Source organism: Pempheris klunzingeri, chromosome 12 (assembly GCF_042242105.1).
Source record: "Pempheris klunzingeri isolate RE-2024b chromosome 12, fPemKlu1.hap1, whole genome shotgun sequence".
Classification (NCBI taxonomy): domain Eukaryota; kingdom Metazoa; phylum Chordata; class Actinopteri; order Acropomatiformes; family Pempheridae; genus Pempheris; species Pempheris klunzingeri.
In genome coordinates, this window is record NC_092023.1 from 24,344,190 (window position 1) to 24,360,160 (window position 15,971).

Below are 15,971 nucleotides of genomic sequence, written 5' to 3' on the forward strand. Positions count from 1 at the left end.
GAGACAGACAGTCTGACAATCGCGTCCACTTCACGCAGCCGTGGTCGTCTTGAAGTGCGACAATAAGCGGGGCTTGAACTACTCTCAAGCATTCTCTGCACATTTCCGGTGCTCTTCCAGTCTTCTTTGAGATTTTTTATTCCTCCTTTGAGAAGAGACTATCAAAGAGTGCGCACCATTATCCCCCCATTTGCACGCTAATTGCGTCAGGGCTACAAATGGCACGCAAAAAATAAAATAGAATTGTTGAGGAGAGATTTAGAAGGCAGTGAGATACAGGCTATAACGGCAAGTATTTTGGGGGGAGATATTATTGGCCCCTGGTTCAAGAGGGAAAAATCACATTTATTTTCTCCACACATTTTTGCCTGACTCACAGAGGGAGCACATCCGCATCTTGGATGGACATGAAAGTCTTAAACTTGAATCAGTATAAAAGACTTGCATTAGAAAGTATGTGGTTTTTCGATAAAAGGCTGAACCTGTAAGCATGAGAACATAAATACTTTGGGTAGTTACTAAATTTCAACTCCCAAGATGCATTTCGGCAAGAAACACCCCATCACTAAGAACTAAATGGGGAAAAACTACTTTTTCAACTACAATTTGTTTGTTTGAAGCATGCTGAACTCTTCGCTGTGAACTTACCTGTTTGTGTGTTTGTGGACACCGTTGAACAAAAGTGGCATCTTAGGAGGCAGTGTGTTATTGTGCCTAGCAGATGATGTCCTGGTGTTAGCATGCATGCAGCAGACAAAAGTAGAAAAATGGGAGGAATGGGTGGAAGAGGAGAAAAAAAAAAACAATAGTGTGGGACTGTTTGCACAACAAATAAAGTTTTGTAAGTCAAAAAAAGGTGGCAACTTATCCAGTGATTTTATGTAACATATCGTATTAATTCAAGATGTGCTGTTTTACATCAAAACGTTCACTTGTGCTTGAAAAGCAAGGTTCATGTTTTAGGACTGCCACTAAAGTTTGACTGTCATGACATGATTCTAAACGGTGCGCACCTTGCAAAAAATCACTGGCTAAGCTTCTAGGTTTTTTGCAACATAAGCGAGTAGAACTACAGCGCTGCATGACAGGCAAACAAGCATCAAAAGCCGGCTCTCATCTCTACTGACACGCTTAAAAAAAAAAAAAAAAAAAACACCCGTCTCCCTCAAGCACATCCGTGTGTGCAGACAGTGCGAGTAGAAAATGTTACTAGCTCATTATGCGTCTATCAGATAGGTATGGCTGCATAAGGAGAAGTCTCTAAGGAGACCTACAGATGTGTTTCTCCAGAGTTAAACTTACCTCTTTGGCTGCGTACTCACATAGTGATTTAAGACCATGTGATACGCAAACGTTAAGAGACAGTAGAAGTATTTATCTCACACTGTAATGGGACGTCATACCAGAGTGCAGAGTCAAGACCTCTGACTCAAAGAGGCAAAGATAGATTTGGTACATATTCACTGGTTTGATTGCTTGAAGACGGCCAGGAGTGAATCCTTATGAGTTCTTTCCTGTGCAGATTTTACAACGCAGGAGTCGAACAATCACTTTGTGTTGACTCTAGCCTCACTGCCATACAAGCCATGCCGCTGGCCTTGTTGTGCAATAGCAGCATGCTGAGAATGAAGCACAGTCTGAGACAAGCGTGGTCCTGTAGTGTCCTCTTGTGGATCTGAGGGAGCAGTACAACTAAGCAACCGGCTCTTTGGCTTTTTTCCTCAATCTGATCTACATGGTTATGCATTTCATTTTCCCCCTTCACACTTCCTTTCTTTAAAAATGACAGTATTCCCCACATACTACTTTCCTGTCCACATTACCCAACATCATAGGGGGAAATGAGAAGTCACTGTCGAGTCAAGTTAGTGATGCCGGTTTGTTATTCTTACTCTCGACAAATCCCATGAAAAGACCAAAACCAACTTTGAATGTGTCCGACCAGCGTTGTTGCCACACTGTTGCACTTGGTGACAAGTTCCTTCATTAGCATGAACACACGCACAGTAGTATTTTCACTCATTCCCGCACACACCTTCCTGCTGCCCAAAACACTGACTAAAGCACCAAATATGGATTCATCCACCTGAAAATAGTCCTCAACCAACGTGCAGTGCTTTTTACTCCTGCTTGAGTAACATTTGCTAACAACTACGGTGCCCATCTGGACTTTTTCATCCAATTAAACTATATATTCTTTTCGTTTTTAAAGATTTCCATTTTCAGTAGAAACGAATGGGTCACACGCAGGGTATGGAAGTCGAAGCGAAACAATGAAGACACTGTTGGTATGCTTTCATGGGATTTGTGGTTTGAAGTCCAGTCCATAATTTTACTTGGGAGGAACATTGTGTAACTGATTTCAGCGGGATATTTCTCCCTTTTTCATCAGAGATGGATTTACAGTTTTTAAAGACAGTTGCATAGAGAGACAATCTGATCAAAGAAAAAAAAAGAAAGAAAGAAAACACACATAGAACTACAACTGAACCAGAACCAAAATGTACACAATACATCGTGATTGGCCAGTTTACCTGGTGTGGAGGCACTCGGCACTTTTGCCTCGCATTGACTGGTGGATCATGATGACCTCACTGTAGTTACCATGCGGATGGATGACACATGAGGAAATCAACAACAGTCAAAAAACCAGAAGAGCAGAGGGAGAAGAGGGTGAATAGGAAAGAGAAGCTGTCGCCGATTGCTATACACACACACACACACACACACACACTCAGAAATGCCACAGATTTTTGCAACCGAAGCCGTTTAGTCTTAATGCTGCTCTAAAGCCACTTTATACAATTTGACAATCACAGATAGCTACTGCACCAGACCTGGTTTGGCCCAGAGAACACAGAGTTGTGAAAAAAGCAAATTCAGTGAAAGGACAAAAATCAGGACATTAAAAAAAAAAGAAGTGATAATGGTAAACAAAAGAACTTTACCTGCGTGATAAAATAAAGATTTAGCAAATCATCAGAAGCATTCACACTCACAGGCACAAACAGAGTCTCTCTGCAGCAGTCACTCAGTTCTGCACAGTGAATCTGCTGTCTCATACGCAAATAAGCAGTCAATGTCACGCACAAAAAAGCAATGTTGACAACAACTCTAACGCCGTTTAGTTTAATTAGGTGTATTACAAGCGGTGCTCACACACAAACACACACCTGTCATCCAGGTACTCCTCCTCCTGGTGGCGACCTCTGGCAGCGTCGTAGTAGCGAGTTGGAGAACGAGAGCGCCGAGTGTGAGGAAGCTCATCGTCCAGACTCCTGAAAGGAAGACCAACAAGACAGAGAGAAGGAAGGAAAGACAGAAAGCAAGAAAGAAAGACATGTCAAGTTAGTGGTCAGGCGGCATTGCAGCAGGCACTTGGCGAGGCTCATTTGGCCCGGCCAGTAAAAGCAGAGCTGGCAGCACTGTGTGTTCTGCATCAGACGGCCAATTCATTAGTGGATTGACTCTGTTTGCTGGCTTCCAACAACCTTATCCTCCTCTCCCCTCTACCAAGTTGCTTTTACCTCTTCCAAGTGACCAAAGTCTTCTGACCAGGTTTACACCGGTCTTTTATTAGTATCCATCATCAGGCCACGCCCCCCCCCCCACCATTTAATGATCTTAAATAGTGCATGCTCTTCCATCTCAGTCCTTACACAGACCTGTGTGGCAGAAGTGAGCTGCACTGGGAGCTCAAAGCTGTGAATTAAGTCATATTTTGGCTAAACTGTGAGCATTTGGAGCGTGTTAAATATACAAATCAGCAGCAAAGACGTGATTTACGTGTGCATAAACAACTCACTGTGAAGCCGACCACAGCCTCCACTCTCCATAAGGGCTAAATATACAAATGTTTTACAGCCTTTTTTCAAGTTCAGTGAGTGTGTCATACTCACAAGTCTTTAAATGTCCCTAGCCCTGTTTGCCCTAAAACTGAGTGACCTTTATAAAGAATATGTCTCAGCTTTTCCCTCACCTCTGGGCGGGAACGTTGGGTGGCCGCGACCGGATTCGTCCCTGCTCCTCGCGGTGCGGGGAGACCGAGCGGGAACGTATGTGAAGGGCGGGTGTCCTCTGCTGCTCCGGCACCACCAGGGTGGACGTGGGCTCCCGCTGCCTCTCCCTGCCTCGCCCATCCGCTGCTGGGCGGGAACGACCGTGCACGTGCACACACAGAGGCACACTTGTGAGTACGTGTAGTTGAATTACATTCCCCAGATTTTCATGAAATTGATGCCATTTTGATTCTATTTACTGTGGCAATAGTCACTCAGTGTATTAATATTCAGTAATTAGTTTTTATTGGTAATGGTGGAGTCCGCCACCCCATGCTGGGTTTGGATTGCCTACAGATAACACTAATGGCTTTAAAAATCACACAAAATAAAAGCCTATTATGTCTTAACACAGTGTTTACTACTGTGAACACAGTGGACATGCTAACATCTTAGCATGGAGCCTGACACCACTGAACATACTGTACGGCAGCTACAGCAGGACAATCTGTCTCAAGGATGCAGACTATTTAAAGATTAGCCCGGTAATAGAACTGCAGCTGGCTATTTTTAATTACTCTGTCCTGTATTTTTGAGATGTAGTAAAAAAAAAAAAAAAAACTTTCTCTGTCTTTGGTCTTAGCAGAGCGATCTGTGAAGATAAAAATACAAATAGACTGATCAGCCTTGAAGGGATCTGTGTGACTGTGTCAGGCTTTGTTGTGGTCCCAAGGTCACTGGTTTCATTTCCGAGAGAACAGCACCTCAAAGCTCACAGTGGGCCGTTAGTTTGCTTTGGAAAGTGCTACCAAGGTCTTTCATTTATTTCTACCATGCATGGAAATTAAAACAAAAAGTTGCTCAAAGTAATATGTCGTATTTCTCCAACCCTTCTGTTTCTCTTTGTAACTTGGGTACTCATTAACGAGAAACAGACACACGGTAGGGTTCGACTGATGAAGCTGATATCATTTGTTGGAAGATGGTAAAATGACCCAATATTTGTTAATTTGATTGATTTAGTGTCATTAAAATTAATATATTCAGTGGTTTAGCCAGAATTTTACAAAACAAACACTGTCAATTAGAAGCAATAATAATAAAACTTTAATAAAACTAATTCTTTTCATACTTTTTTCACTTCTAATAGCTCATATCAACAAATCTACATACCAGTGGAACCCTAACACACTGAGACAAACACTCAGACACGGACATTTACAGGACACAGTGCACTAACACACACACACAGACGAAAAACTGACAGTTTCAACATACATGGTAGTAGTTTTTCTTTTAGTTTGCTAATTAGGAGAGTTAGGAAACTGAGCTCAGGTTAGGAAATGAATTCGATGAGACTCACTTCAGAGCTCATCTGAGGCAGAATGCTGAAAGTGCTGCATGAAGCCTGGATGGTTTCCGCCCCGTGCCAACATGGAGTCTATGATATGGCAGTGTTTCCCATGCAAGTGATTTATTTGTGGTGGCCTGTCATGCTGACATAAAGTATCTACGGCTGTCTGGGTTTTTATATTCAATTTGGATTTGCTGAGAATGTTCTTATAACAGTGCCATCACACAGATTTACAGTAACAGATCACCTGATGAAACAATGAAGACTTTAGAGTCAGTTTACATTTACAGCGATAATCAATAGTAGCATCCAGATTCTTTTAAATACTAGAAAAAGTTGTCCAAATCTAAATTGAGCTTTTCTTCAGTGTAAACTGAACTGGTGTAAACCTTTATACCAGTAAACCACTACATTTTGGCACAAAACCTATTCCATGTAAAAACAAAAAGCGATCCCAGACTTCGGTGTTAACTAATCCACACACCTGCTTCAAGTCAAGCAACCTGTAAAACACCACGAATACAGTTCAGCTTATGGGAAACACCGAATGTAAGACCAGGAAACAATCCCCACCCACCTTTAGACACTACTGCTGTACCCTCATCAAATTCAGGCTCTGTTACACGCTGTGAACCTAAACAGTCATAAACACACACACACAGACACACACAGATGTGTATATACACCACACACACACACACACACACACACACATATGCGTGCACGTATCCAGACACAAATGAAGCATGAGGGAAGGGTGGTGAAAACAGAGATTTACACATTGATTGACTTTGCTCATTGATAGTAAACCATACAGTCCTTTCACTCGCACAGTGATACATGCACACATACTCACACAGAGGTTATGAAAGAGCTTACACGGAAATATAATTGAAGGGCATTCACAGACTCAGACTTACGCTGCAGCTTCTTGCCAGGGGTGTCTGTGTGTCGTCGGGGCAGGTACGGGGAGGGTCGGGGCAGCGGTATGGATGAGACATCATGGGTTTGGAGTGGATACCAGTGAGGCTTGTCGTCCAGTAAGGCCGTCTCCAGCTCTATCAGGATCTGCTCGAGAAGTTGTTTGTAAAAAATAAGTAAATATAAAAACATATCAGGAAAGCTTTTATGTGTGAGACATGAGTCATGAGTTACCCAGGAAGAAGCGCGCACACACACACGCCGAGCCGAAGAACGAGCGAGAGCTGCGGCTCTCAAATTTTGTGTATGTCATCGTTTAGTGAGCTAACCTGTTGCCCCAAAGCACAGCCTCTGAGCCGAGAGAACTTTCACTGTGAGCTAAAGCTAACGCTGCGTTCATAACGGCCGTTTTGCTTGTGTTTATATGTCTGTCTTGGGATGGTTGCCTCATGTACTTGTTGCTGAATTCAATCAATCAATGAATCGATCTTTATTTATATAGCGCCAAATCACAACATGAATATGGGCTTTACCCTTTTATGTTTACTAGCATACAGGGTGCCTTACGAATACCATGCACAGAATAATGAAATGAAATGTGCGTGTTACCTCTCCCATAAAGATGCTGTCCTCCTCTGGTGACCTGGGTTGGTCCCATATAGTCAGCTCCAGCATGTGGTTGCGGAAATCCCTGCGATGGACATGAGTGTAGACGAACGTCTGGTTCCACTTGGGCTCGCAGGTCTTCTTCATTGTTTTTGTCCTTCGTTTGCTTTTGTCACTGTGTTAAACCACACAGATGATCAACCATGCAAGCCGCCTTTTAGTGGTTAATAAACTTCACACACAAATCACAAGCCCTCTATTAGTGGCATGTAGCTGAGGTTGAGGTTTACAGATATGAAATCAAGCACCAATGGAGGTGCTTCAACTTGTAGTTCCTCAAACTGCCACTCAAGGGGAAAACCCTAAACTGTCAATCAGACTTTTACATAACATGTTGTGGACTGCTTTCTTGAGCTGATGTAAAGTGCATTTTATTGGCAAGCTATCACTTTATTAAGTAGATCATATGGCTTAGGGCTTTCTTCCTGTTTGACAAAATGTGAATTTTAGGGCTCCAATCAACTGAAAAATAATGCAGGAAGCTTTCAATCCAGGCTTCAGAAGGCTGTTAATTATATCAAAAATGGTTTGATATAATGGGTTGATGGTGTTTGAGTAGTGTGTTTACTATGTGGACTGGAGATTTGATGAATTCACTCCGTGTGAGAGGCTGGTTAGCGTACCTGCGGTCGGGGAGGAAGTACATTTTGACGTAGGGGCTCCTGGGCCGCCCGTCAGGCCGAAGAGGAAGCTCTACAGCCTGCAGCACGTTGACTATTAGCTGATGACCCACTTTGTCATACCACAACTTCACCTGGGTGGGAAACACACACACACACACACAAATCTGATGCCACATCATCGTTTAAACACAGCAACAGCCCAACATACTCAAAGTGCACACACTCACTGAGAGTTGCCCTGGCATTAACTGTGGAGCATCTTGGAGCATCCCGGGACTGGAGGGAGACAGGACATTTAAGGATGGTCTCTCCATCTTCTGGGACTCAAAAGAACTGGAACCTGCTATGAAAGCACAAGGGGGAAAAAATGAATTTGAGACACAGAGTAGAGAGTGTCAGCTCCGGCTCAAAAAGGCAGGACAAAAACATCAAGTGTAGATAATGATCTGATGAGTGGGGTTTGTAAAGAGAGAAAACATAATCTGGTCCAACTCTAAAATGAAAACTGTGTTCAGATCCACAGAATATCCAGCGTCAAGAGTCCCCTTTCTTTGGAAAACGTTGCATAAAAAGAGCAGGGACCATTCCACGGCTAACCTGTCAGGATGACAAATTACCAAGCTTCTGTCCCACTTTAAGTCTGAAGGCTTTTGTTTAGAAGTACTACTGGGGCCTTATATACTACATAGAAATGGACTTATGATTGAGTATCAGTATAACTACTGACTAATAGAGAAACTCATTTCCTCACTCTTGACATATATCACAGACATAAGACAACTTATTTCCTGTGAAGTTAGCAGTTACCTCACTGGTTAACACCTTGAAAAATCATTGACTTTTAAATTAAAAGTCAATAATCCAATATTTTATTAAACAAAAATAGTGTGAGGTGCAGTCAGCCATTGTCAGCAACCATGAGCAATGGCCACTCTTTCATTTAAAGACACTGTCGACTGCAGGTCTAGAGGTGAATGAGAACGCAGTGCTCGTGATGGCGAGTTGCATTTCAGTCACAAAGGAGGTGTAGGACATACTGTGCATTCATTTGCTTTCAGTCTGACGGTGAGATGACAAGATTGATACCACTCTCATATCTGTGTATCAAACACAGAGCGGCAGCAAGGACGTGATTAGCCTAGCTTAGCATACAGTTCATACTAGAGGTAGCGGGGAAACAGCTAGCTTAGCTAGCTCTAGTTAAAAACTACATCTACCAGTACCTCGAAAATATCAGTTTGTGGCTTTATGAGAAATTGAATGCTTTAAATATTTCTTGACAAACAACTGTTTATCAATCCATGCAGCAACTTTTGTGCAGCATGTCCAGCTATGGAGTGGATTAGCTGTTAGCTCACTAAACAACAGTATGTCAGCAGATACGTAGGCAGACGGGCAGGTCGGCCCTCATTTCATTTCATTTGGTCCGAATGAAATGACTCGACAAGTTTACTACAGTCCTGTGACAGCCACAGACGCCGGATTTCTCTCATCAGACTATTTCATTTGTTGATTGCTGTCAGGCTGTTATGAGAATTTCAACCAATATAACAAACGGTGCTTTCAAAATAAGTTGCAGACCCTGCCTTTAACCCACAGGCATATCTGTCATACGAATGTTGCAGAAAATATAAAGAAATAAATTTGAAATTCATCACAAGGGTTTTACATCCAATCAAACGCCTCACTCTATGTAACTTGTAAGTATTTCTATGCATCGGACATTAAACCTATCCTAAGAACAAACCACAAAACATTCCCATTCCCATTCCCACAACGCTGGCTCCCACAGAAAAATAACCGTGTATATAAGAAAGGTAAACAGAGATACAGACAGACACACAAGCACAGAGATGTTCCAACAGCTCAGAGGAGATACCTACTAGATTCTAATGGAGGGTGGGACGTGTCGGGGATTCTTGGGATATCACTGGAAAAGATGCAGCAAAGACTGTCAGTCAGTCACTCTCATACTGGCATCAAAGTGGATTAAACAACGTTAGTCATGTTCTTGATGTGCAGGCATACATGCATATAAACACGATAGCAGTTTACTAGAGGAAAGTAGCACTGTAATTACAGGTTATTAAGAGATTAAAATGTTGTGTGGTTAAAAAACATGGAGAAGCAAAGGGAAGATGGGAGTAGAGCCAAATTCTTCTCGTGACTGCAGTGTTTCCCAAACTCATTCAGACGTTTTAGTCTGGCCAATGTAATCCGAAATACTAATGGATGGGAACCAGTAGCTCAATTCTGTCCACACCACCATGTTTTCTCATCCACTACCACCATTACAATTAGGGATCCCGTGGGAAACACCAGAATCCTTTGCACCAGTTTCATGTAATATAAAGAAAGCATGGTCATCTGTGTAACACTTATCAGTGGAATCGGTCATCTTTTAAATTCAGAACATGAAAAGTAGAAAGGCTCATTTTTCATCTGCAGCCAATATTTTCTTTAAATTAAACGTTCACCATTCGGTAATTCACACGGATTCACTTTCTTTGTGAGAGTTAGATAAGAAGATGCTGGATAACACTCACATGTGGAGTTAGCTTTACTTTGTAAAAACAGACAGACAGGAAGCAGCCAGGCTAATCACCTCCCAGCTGCAGTGCTGTGCAAAACTGAGATATCCATCTTCTCATTTCACTCATTGAAAGAAAGCAAATACGCACATCTCCCAAAATGTCAAACTGTTTTTAGATTGCAGCTTTTGATTTTAAAATACAAATATTACACTGATAAGTGTTTCATGGGTAGGTTGCCTCGGAGCCCATTCCAAAATCAAAAACTGAAAAAAGGTCAATGAAATAAAACAAATATTGCTTGCTTCACAATCCCAACTTTCAAACTAAGGGATTAGGATTCAAGAGAAATTAGCGTTTCTTATTTGACACTGTAAGTGCTGCATTTTCACTTTGGGATCCTCGGACTTTACCAGGGATGAAAAAAAAGGAATTCTAGATGCTGCAAAAGCATTTCAAAAAGCTTGCAAAAGCAACACTACATTGATGGACATTTCCCACGGGCCATTTTGCATCCCTTCAAGTGAATTTTCAGTTTAATTTAGTTGGACAAATTGACAAATTCCAGCTATTCTCATAAAAGCCAATATTTTGGCTACTAAATAGGATTCAGTTCATTTAGGGATGCAAAATGGCACCAGCCAAACCAAAATTGTTTCCATAAGCGTGAGAAGATTAAGGATCCTAATAAAATGGGCAGATTACTTACTGATATTTTCTATACACCCTTCGCGAGTGTTTGGAGAGAAATTAATACATTCAACTTTTTTCCATCAAAGAGCAAACGAGGTTAAATCTTAAGGCTGCAAGAGCTTGAACAAGCAGTGAGTATTTTACTGTGAAATATGTCGAACATCAACCCATTACAGTAGGCTGAACTTTCTCACAGAGATAGTTTTTAAATAATACAAAGAGTACATTATTCAGAGTATGTAAGTGTTCACAGTAGTTAGACCTCTGTCAAGTCATGTGACATCCTGGTTTCAGATACATGAACTGAGACGTTATTTTCCAGGAATTATTTTCTGATAATAATGTAATAGATTTCTCATTATAGGCAAACAGAGAAATGCAGTCTTCAGTCAGTACACTTCCATTTAAATAATGAATTGCTAGCCAAACCTAGAGTCTCTCGGCCACAAACTAAAAAAGTTGTCTACAGTAAAAAAAAGATATTTGTGATTATTTAATAATAATAATAATAATAATAATAATAATAATAATAATAATAATAATAATACTAATAATTATAATTATTATAACAATAATTGAGTTTTAATGGAGATGAGATCTTCCATATGAGCACCATGAGTATAGTACTAACATAGAACCATAGTTATTTCAGGGAAGCTTCCAAAGAAATGATCAGGATATTATTTGGAGATCACAGACCTGTAAAATCCTGTAAAGTCCTGACTACTTTCTTGAAGTAGTCCTTGACTACTTCAAGTTACAAACTATCAGCTCTTGCAGGAGAGATAAGTAAAATGGGTCTTAATGTTATTGTCTAAAATATTAAATAAAAGCCCTCATCTTGATGAAACTAATTTAAACAAACTTCAAATTTCCAAATGTCGCTTACATCACAACTCACTGAATACTTCATTTAAACAAACAATAACCAGATATAGAACAACTGAGTCACATTTAAATCAAGACAACTTCGGCAGTTATGAGGCTCTTGATCTGTATATAGACGGATATTTCTTGCCTGCGTGGAACCATGAGGCTCGTAAAGACAACAACCCCAGCACTTCTCTAAAGCATCGATTAATTGAACTCAAATGTGGAATTGTCCTTTATAGACTGGAGACATAGCAAACTGACCTAGATGAACACATTTTGTGATTTAAAGAATATGATCGCGTCTAAAAACCATGCAGTCTTTCAAATCATTCGCTTTTCAAACCACAGGCCAACTACTGCACTCACAAACGTGAGTCCCGTGTCACCTCTTGTCCTTTATTGTGCCTACAGCCAGTTTTATTTGGTCGGCCCTGATTCACCTTACATAACCCTAGAAATAAATGCAAGTGCTTTTTTAAAGGGGACGTATGAGACAAAATGGAAATCTCCTGTTCCTAAACTTGCCGTCCCCTGCTGCAGGTAATGGCTGGCTGTTTTTAATATTTTGAATGCAGTCGCGAAGTCGCAGTTAGAATACAAAGAAATGTTTCCTGTCTTATCTGAGGTCAGCCAACTCTGTGTCAGAGCCTCGTCAACACTGCCTGGTTGAATAAGGGTTAAGTTCAATGCAACATTTAGACTCATACAGAAAAGGTTTCTCCTTCGCAAACATCCACGTGTGACACTGACGGGCGTATGGGCTGCGTTTTATTCCTGACTTACCCAATAGGCCTGGATACCACCAGCTCCACTTGAGGCTCGGCTTGAGACTCCAGGATGATGTTGTAAACCTCCTTCATGGTCGCCCCTGGTAACAGCTTCCCGTTCCACTGCAAAACTTCATCCCCTGAGATCGGACATGCACGTGCATTTGTAATTGTTTGCGACTGTGTTCTCACGAGTAACAACCACATTTTGTGTTCACCAAGTTGAGTGTGAGGGCTAGGTGTGTGTCAGGGGATCATCGGGATTTAAAAAGATGAATTAAAGGAATAGTTGAATTAATTGAATCTTTGTCTTTATTCTGTATTTTTCCTTGTCGATACATCCCATGAAAGGACCAAAGGACCAAAACCGACAACGTATCGATCCACTTCTCAGTACTCCCCACCCAGTAATTCCCTAAAACAAATTCCTGTAGTTTTTAGCAAACATTACTCTAGTACTACTTTCAGTGGCGGATGAATCGACATTCGGTGCTGCTGTGACCACCACAACAGTGTATATTTTCTTACCACAGTATTATGTTCTATTTTGTTTTACAGCTAGTGAATTTCATTTGTGCATTTTAACTGCACTATTTTATTTATGTCTTTATGTACTTTTACTTTCTCCTTTCTGTACATAACATTTGAGCATTGATGGACGGAGCCTGAGAGTTAAGCTTTGCATTACCAAGGACTGCTTTACTGTGACTGTTGCCCACATGACAAATTAAGAACTTGACTTGACGACAATTGTAGAGACAAACAATTAAGTGCAATTAAGTTCACTCTAAATGTATGGAACCATACAGGAAAAAGTTTTGAAGACATTGTGATGCCTTTAAAGGCCTTACATTTGGATCTTAATTACTTTTCCAGTCTTAGTCACGACCTTCAAATAGTGCAACACATGGGATTGTTTAGACTACCTGCTCTGAGATGTCCCACCACGTCAGCCAGGCTTCCCTTCTTTACTTTAGTGATGAAGGCACCTAATCTCCCTGACTCTGTTATTCTGCCTCCCACAACCTAGAGAGAGAGACAGAGAGAGAGAGAGTAGCGTCATATCAGGGGTAGATAGTGACTGAATGGTGTTAGTAAAAGAAGAATATCACAACCATAAAACCATAAATTAACAACAACATTCTGTGTGTGTGTGTGTGTGTGTGTGTGTGTGTGTGTGTGTGTGTGTGTGTATCCACTCTGACCTTTAACCCCAGCAGAGCTCCGGCCTCTTTAGGCATGGTGGCGCTCCTCTTACTGAGGGTGATTCGTCCAATGAGATGGTCTCCCTCCTTGGACGGCTGCCAATTTACAGGATGCTGCAACAGGAGACGACCAGAGATACATACATACATGCACACACCGACACAGCAGGGGCAAATATACACGCAAAAACAGCAGCAGAGGAAAACACAATCAGCTACGACTGGAGAAATATTAGGAGTTTATTTTGATAATCTAGCTGCAGTAAACCTTACGAAGTCTAGAGTGTTCCCCATCTACCAGAGGATTTACTGTCGCCTGTGTTACCTCTCTAAAGCATGTTGGATCAGCATGTACAAGTTTTCCTTTAAAATATGGATGTGTATGTGGATGGCCGGTGCACTGCATTTCAGTTTCATTAATACTGTAGCCAAATACATGTCTGGTTTCTTCAAGAGCCGCTGTGGCAGCTTTATGAATCAGTCCTCCATCTGATTACAACAGGATCACACAGGCTCACTAAAGTTAGCAAAAGTCTGCCACACACTATCACCCACCGATGCAGTCATTTAATATTAGGTTTGTAAAGGCAACAGGCAGAACTGGTAGGTATGTCCTGTGAAAGGTTGTCAGGCACATGAGGACGCGCGTGTTTTACTTTAATGGATAGTCTGGAGTACATCGTGCATATATACTGAACATACACACTAATCATTTGAAATGCAAAGAAATAATTTAGCACAATCTGCAACCGCTTCATGCTCATTTGAAAACCCTGAAGTATGAAAAACGTTAGATACAGATTAAAAACAGTGACTTACATGCCATACAGTAGGGTCATGTGGGTAGCACTCCCAGTCGCCTGCAAGAGAAAAGAGACCAGCTCAGATCCTGTGGATGCGGAGACGATGACCTCCTTCCTTTCCCCACACACACACACACACACAGACGCACACGCACACGCACACACAGCAGAAACTGTATACACAGCACATACCAGCCTGAGTCCTCTCATACACAGCTCTGCCGAATTTGGGGGCTCTTCAGAAGGTATTTGTTTACAGTGGAGGGGGTTAAGTTTATTGAATATTCAGGCTGGAGCTAGAATTAGAAATTTATCACCGCAGTGGCAAGACTGTGCCTCAGAGAAGTCCACCAAGGCAGCGATGATACCAAAGGACAGCTAAGCCTTTCAAAATGCTTTAAATCCCTCACAGATATTTTACAGATGAGACGTCGTGGATTTACACAGTGTTGTAGGCTACATGAAAATGTTGGTTGTTATGAAATAACCAGAAATCTATTATAGAGTTGCTAAAAAGCAGTAAAACAATACATATGACGTTATTTTCTACATGAATTTATGCAAAACTTTTATAATCCAAGATAAAAAAAGGCATATTCAATTTGATTCTATTTCTTCAAATGATTGTTAAAAATTTAATTTTAAAATGAAATAACAATTTTATATTTTTTTATTCTAAATTTTGATTTTAATCAAGTAAATAAAACCACACAAAACTTTTAAATGTAACTGTTTACTAGGCAGACAAACTGCTAGTTTGTCTGCCTATCATATTCCATTATAGAAGCGACCTTTGACAAAACAACCATCTCTTACAGGTCTGAGACAACTGAGGAAGCTCCATTCACTGATGAAGGCAATGTTATACAGCTGAAAGCTGTGGAAACAGCTGGTAAGAGGACTTCAAGTAGGGATAGTTTCGCCAAATATGTCTAAATAAGTCCTTAGAATCTGACAAATAGCACATTTTCACTTGAATCCAATACATGGTCGTAGTCATGATCAAGCTAACAGGAAACTCGATGTATGCAAACACAATCTCTAGAGCATTTTCTTCATTGATTTCTTTCAGTACCAACCGTCTTTTATGGATCTCTCAACATGAACTGGTGCACTTTCCTCATGTCCAACAGGATATTTTACAGCTATACAAAACATTTTCAGTGTTCCTGCTTTAGTCCAAAAACACTGTCTCCTCTGCAGACACGGGCCGGGGGGCGGTGTTGAAATGTGTGCAGGACCCCGACGACACTGTTATGACACAGAGTAAAACAGAGCCAAGCATTCCTAGGAGCCAAGAGGCTATGAGGTTAATGAGTTGTGACAACTTATAGTGACATTATGTAATCTTAAAGCAAACGCTCTGACGATAGACAGCAGAGTTTTCAGTTGCATAAATCGAGCGTGAAAGTATCTTTGTGCAGTGGGTGGGCCTCGTGGGTGACTGTATGTTCTTGGCTTTCTAAAATCTACAAGAACAATTGACCAGTAATGTCAGCTGACTGTTCACTAAACCTCTCCCTCGAGCAGCGGTTTT

At 41.2% G+C, this 15,971-nt stretch overlaps 1 protein-coding gene across 1 annotated transcript in view; it reads right to left on the reverse strand.

Moving 5' to 3' along the window:
- rims1a (regulating synaptic membrane exocytosis 1a) overlaps window positions 1-15,971 on the reverse strand; it is an 89,987-nt gene that overhangs the window by 16,071 nt on the left and 57,945 nt on the right. Inside the window, exons 7-21 of the mRNA XM_070841241.1 lie at window positions 14,451-14,491; window positions 13,632-13,745; window positions 13,353-13,452; window positions 12,443-12,566; window positions 10,803-10,820; window positions 9,446-9,492; window positions 7,790-7,905; window positions 7,563-7,693; window positions 6,883-7,054; window positions 6,273-6,420; window positions 5,930-5,986; window positions 3,980-4,145; window positions 3,174-3,278; window positions 2,535-2,594; window positions 649-729 (exon numbers count right to left, since the gene is read on the reverse strand). Of these exons, the coding sequence (XP_070697342.1) occupies window positions 649-729; window positions 2,535-2,594; window positions 3,174-3,278; window positions 3,980-4,145; window positions 5,930-5,986; window positions 6,273-6,420; window positions 6,883-7,054; window positions 7,563-7,693; window positions 7,790-7,905; window positions 9,446-9,492; window positions 10,803-10,820; window positions 12,443-12,566; window positions 13,353-13,452; window positions 13,632-13,745; window positions 14,451-14,491 (1,480 nt within the window). The remainder of the gene's footprint in view (window positions 1-648; window positions 730-2,534; window positions 2,595-3,173; window positions 3,279-3,979; window positions 4,146-5,929; window positions 5,987-6,272; window positions 6,421-6,882; window positions 7,055-7,562; window positions 7,694-7,789; window positions 7,906-9,445; window positions 9,493-10,802; window positions 10,821-12,442; window positions 12,567-13,352; window positions 13,453-13,631; window positions 13,746-14,450; window positions 14,492-15,971) is intronic.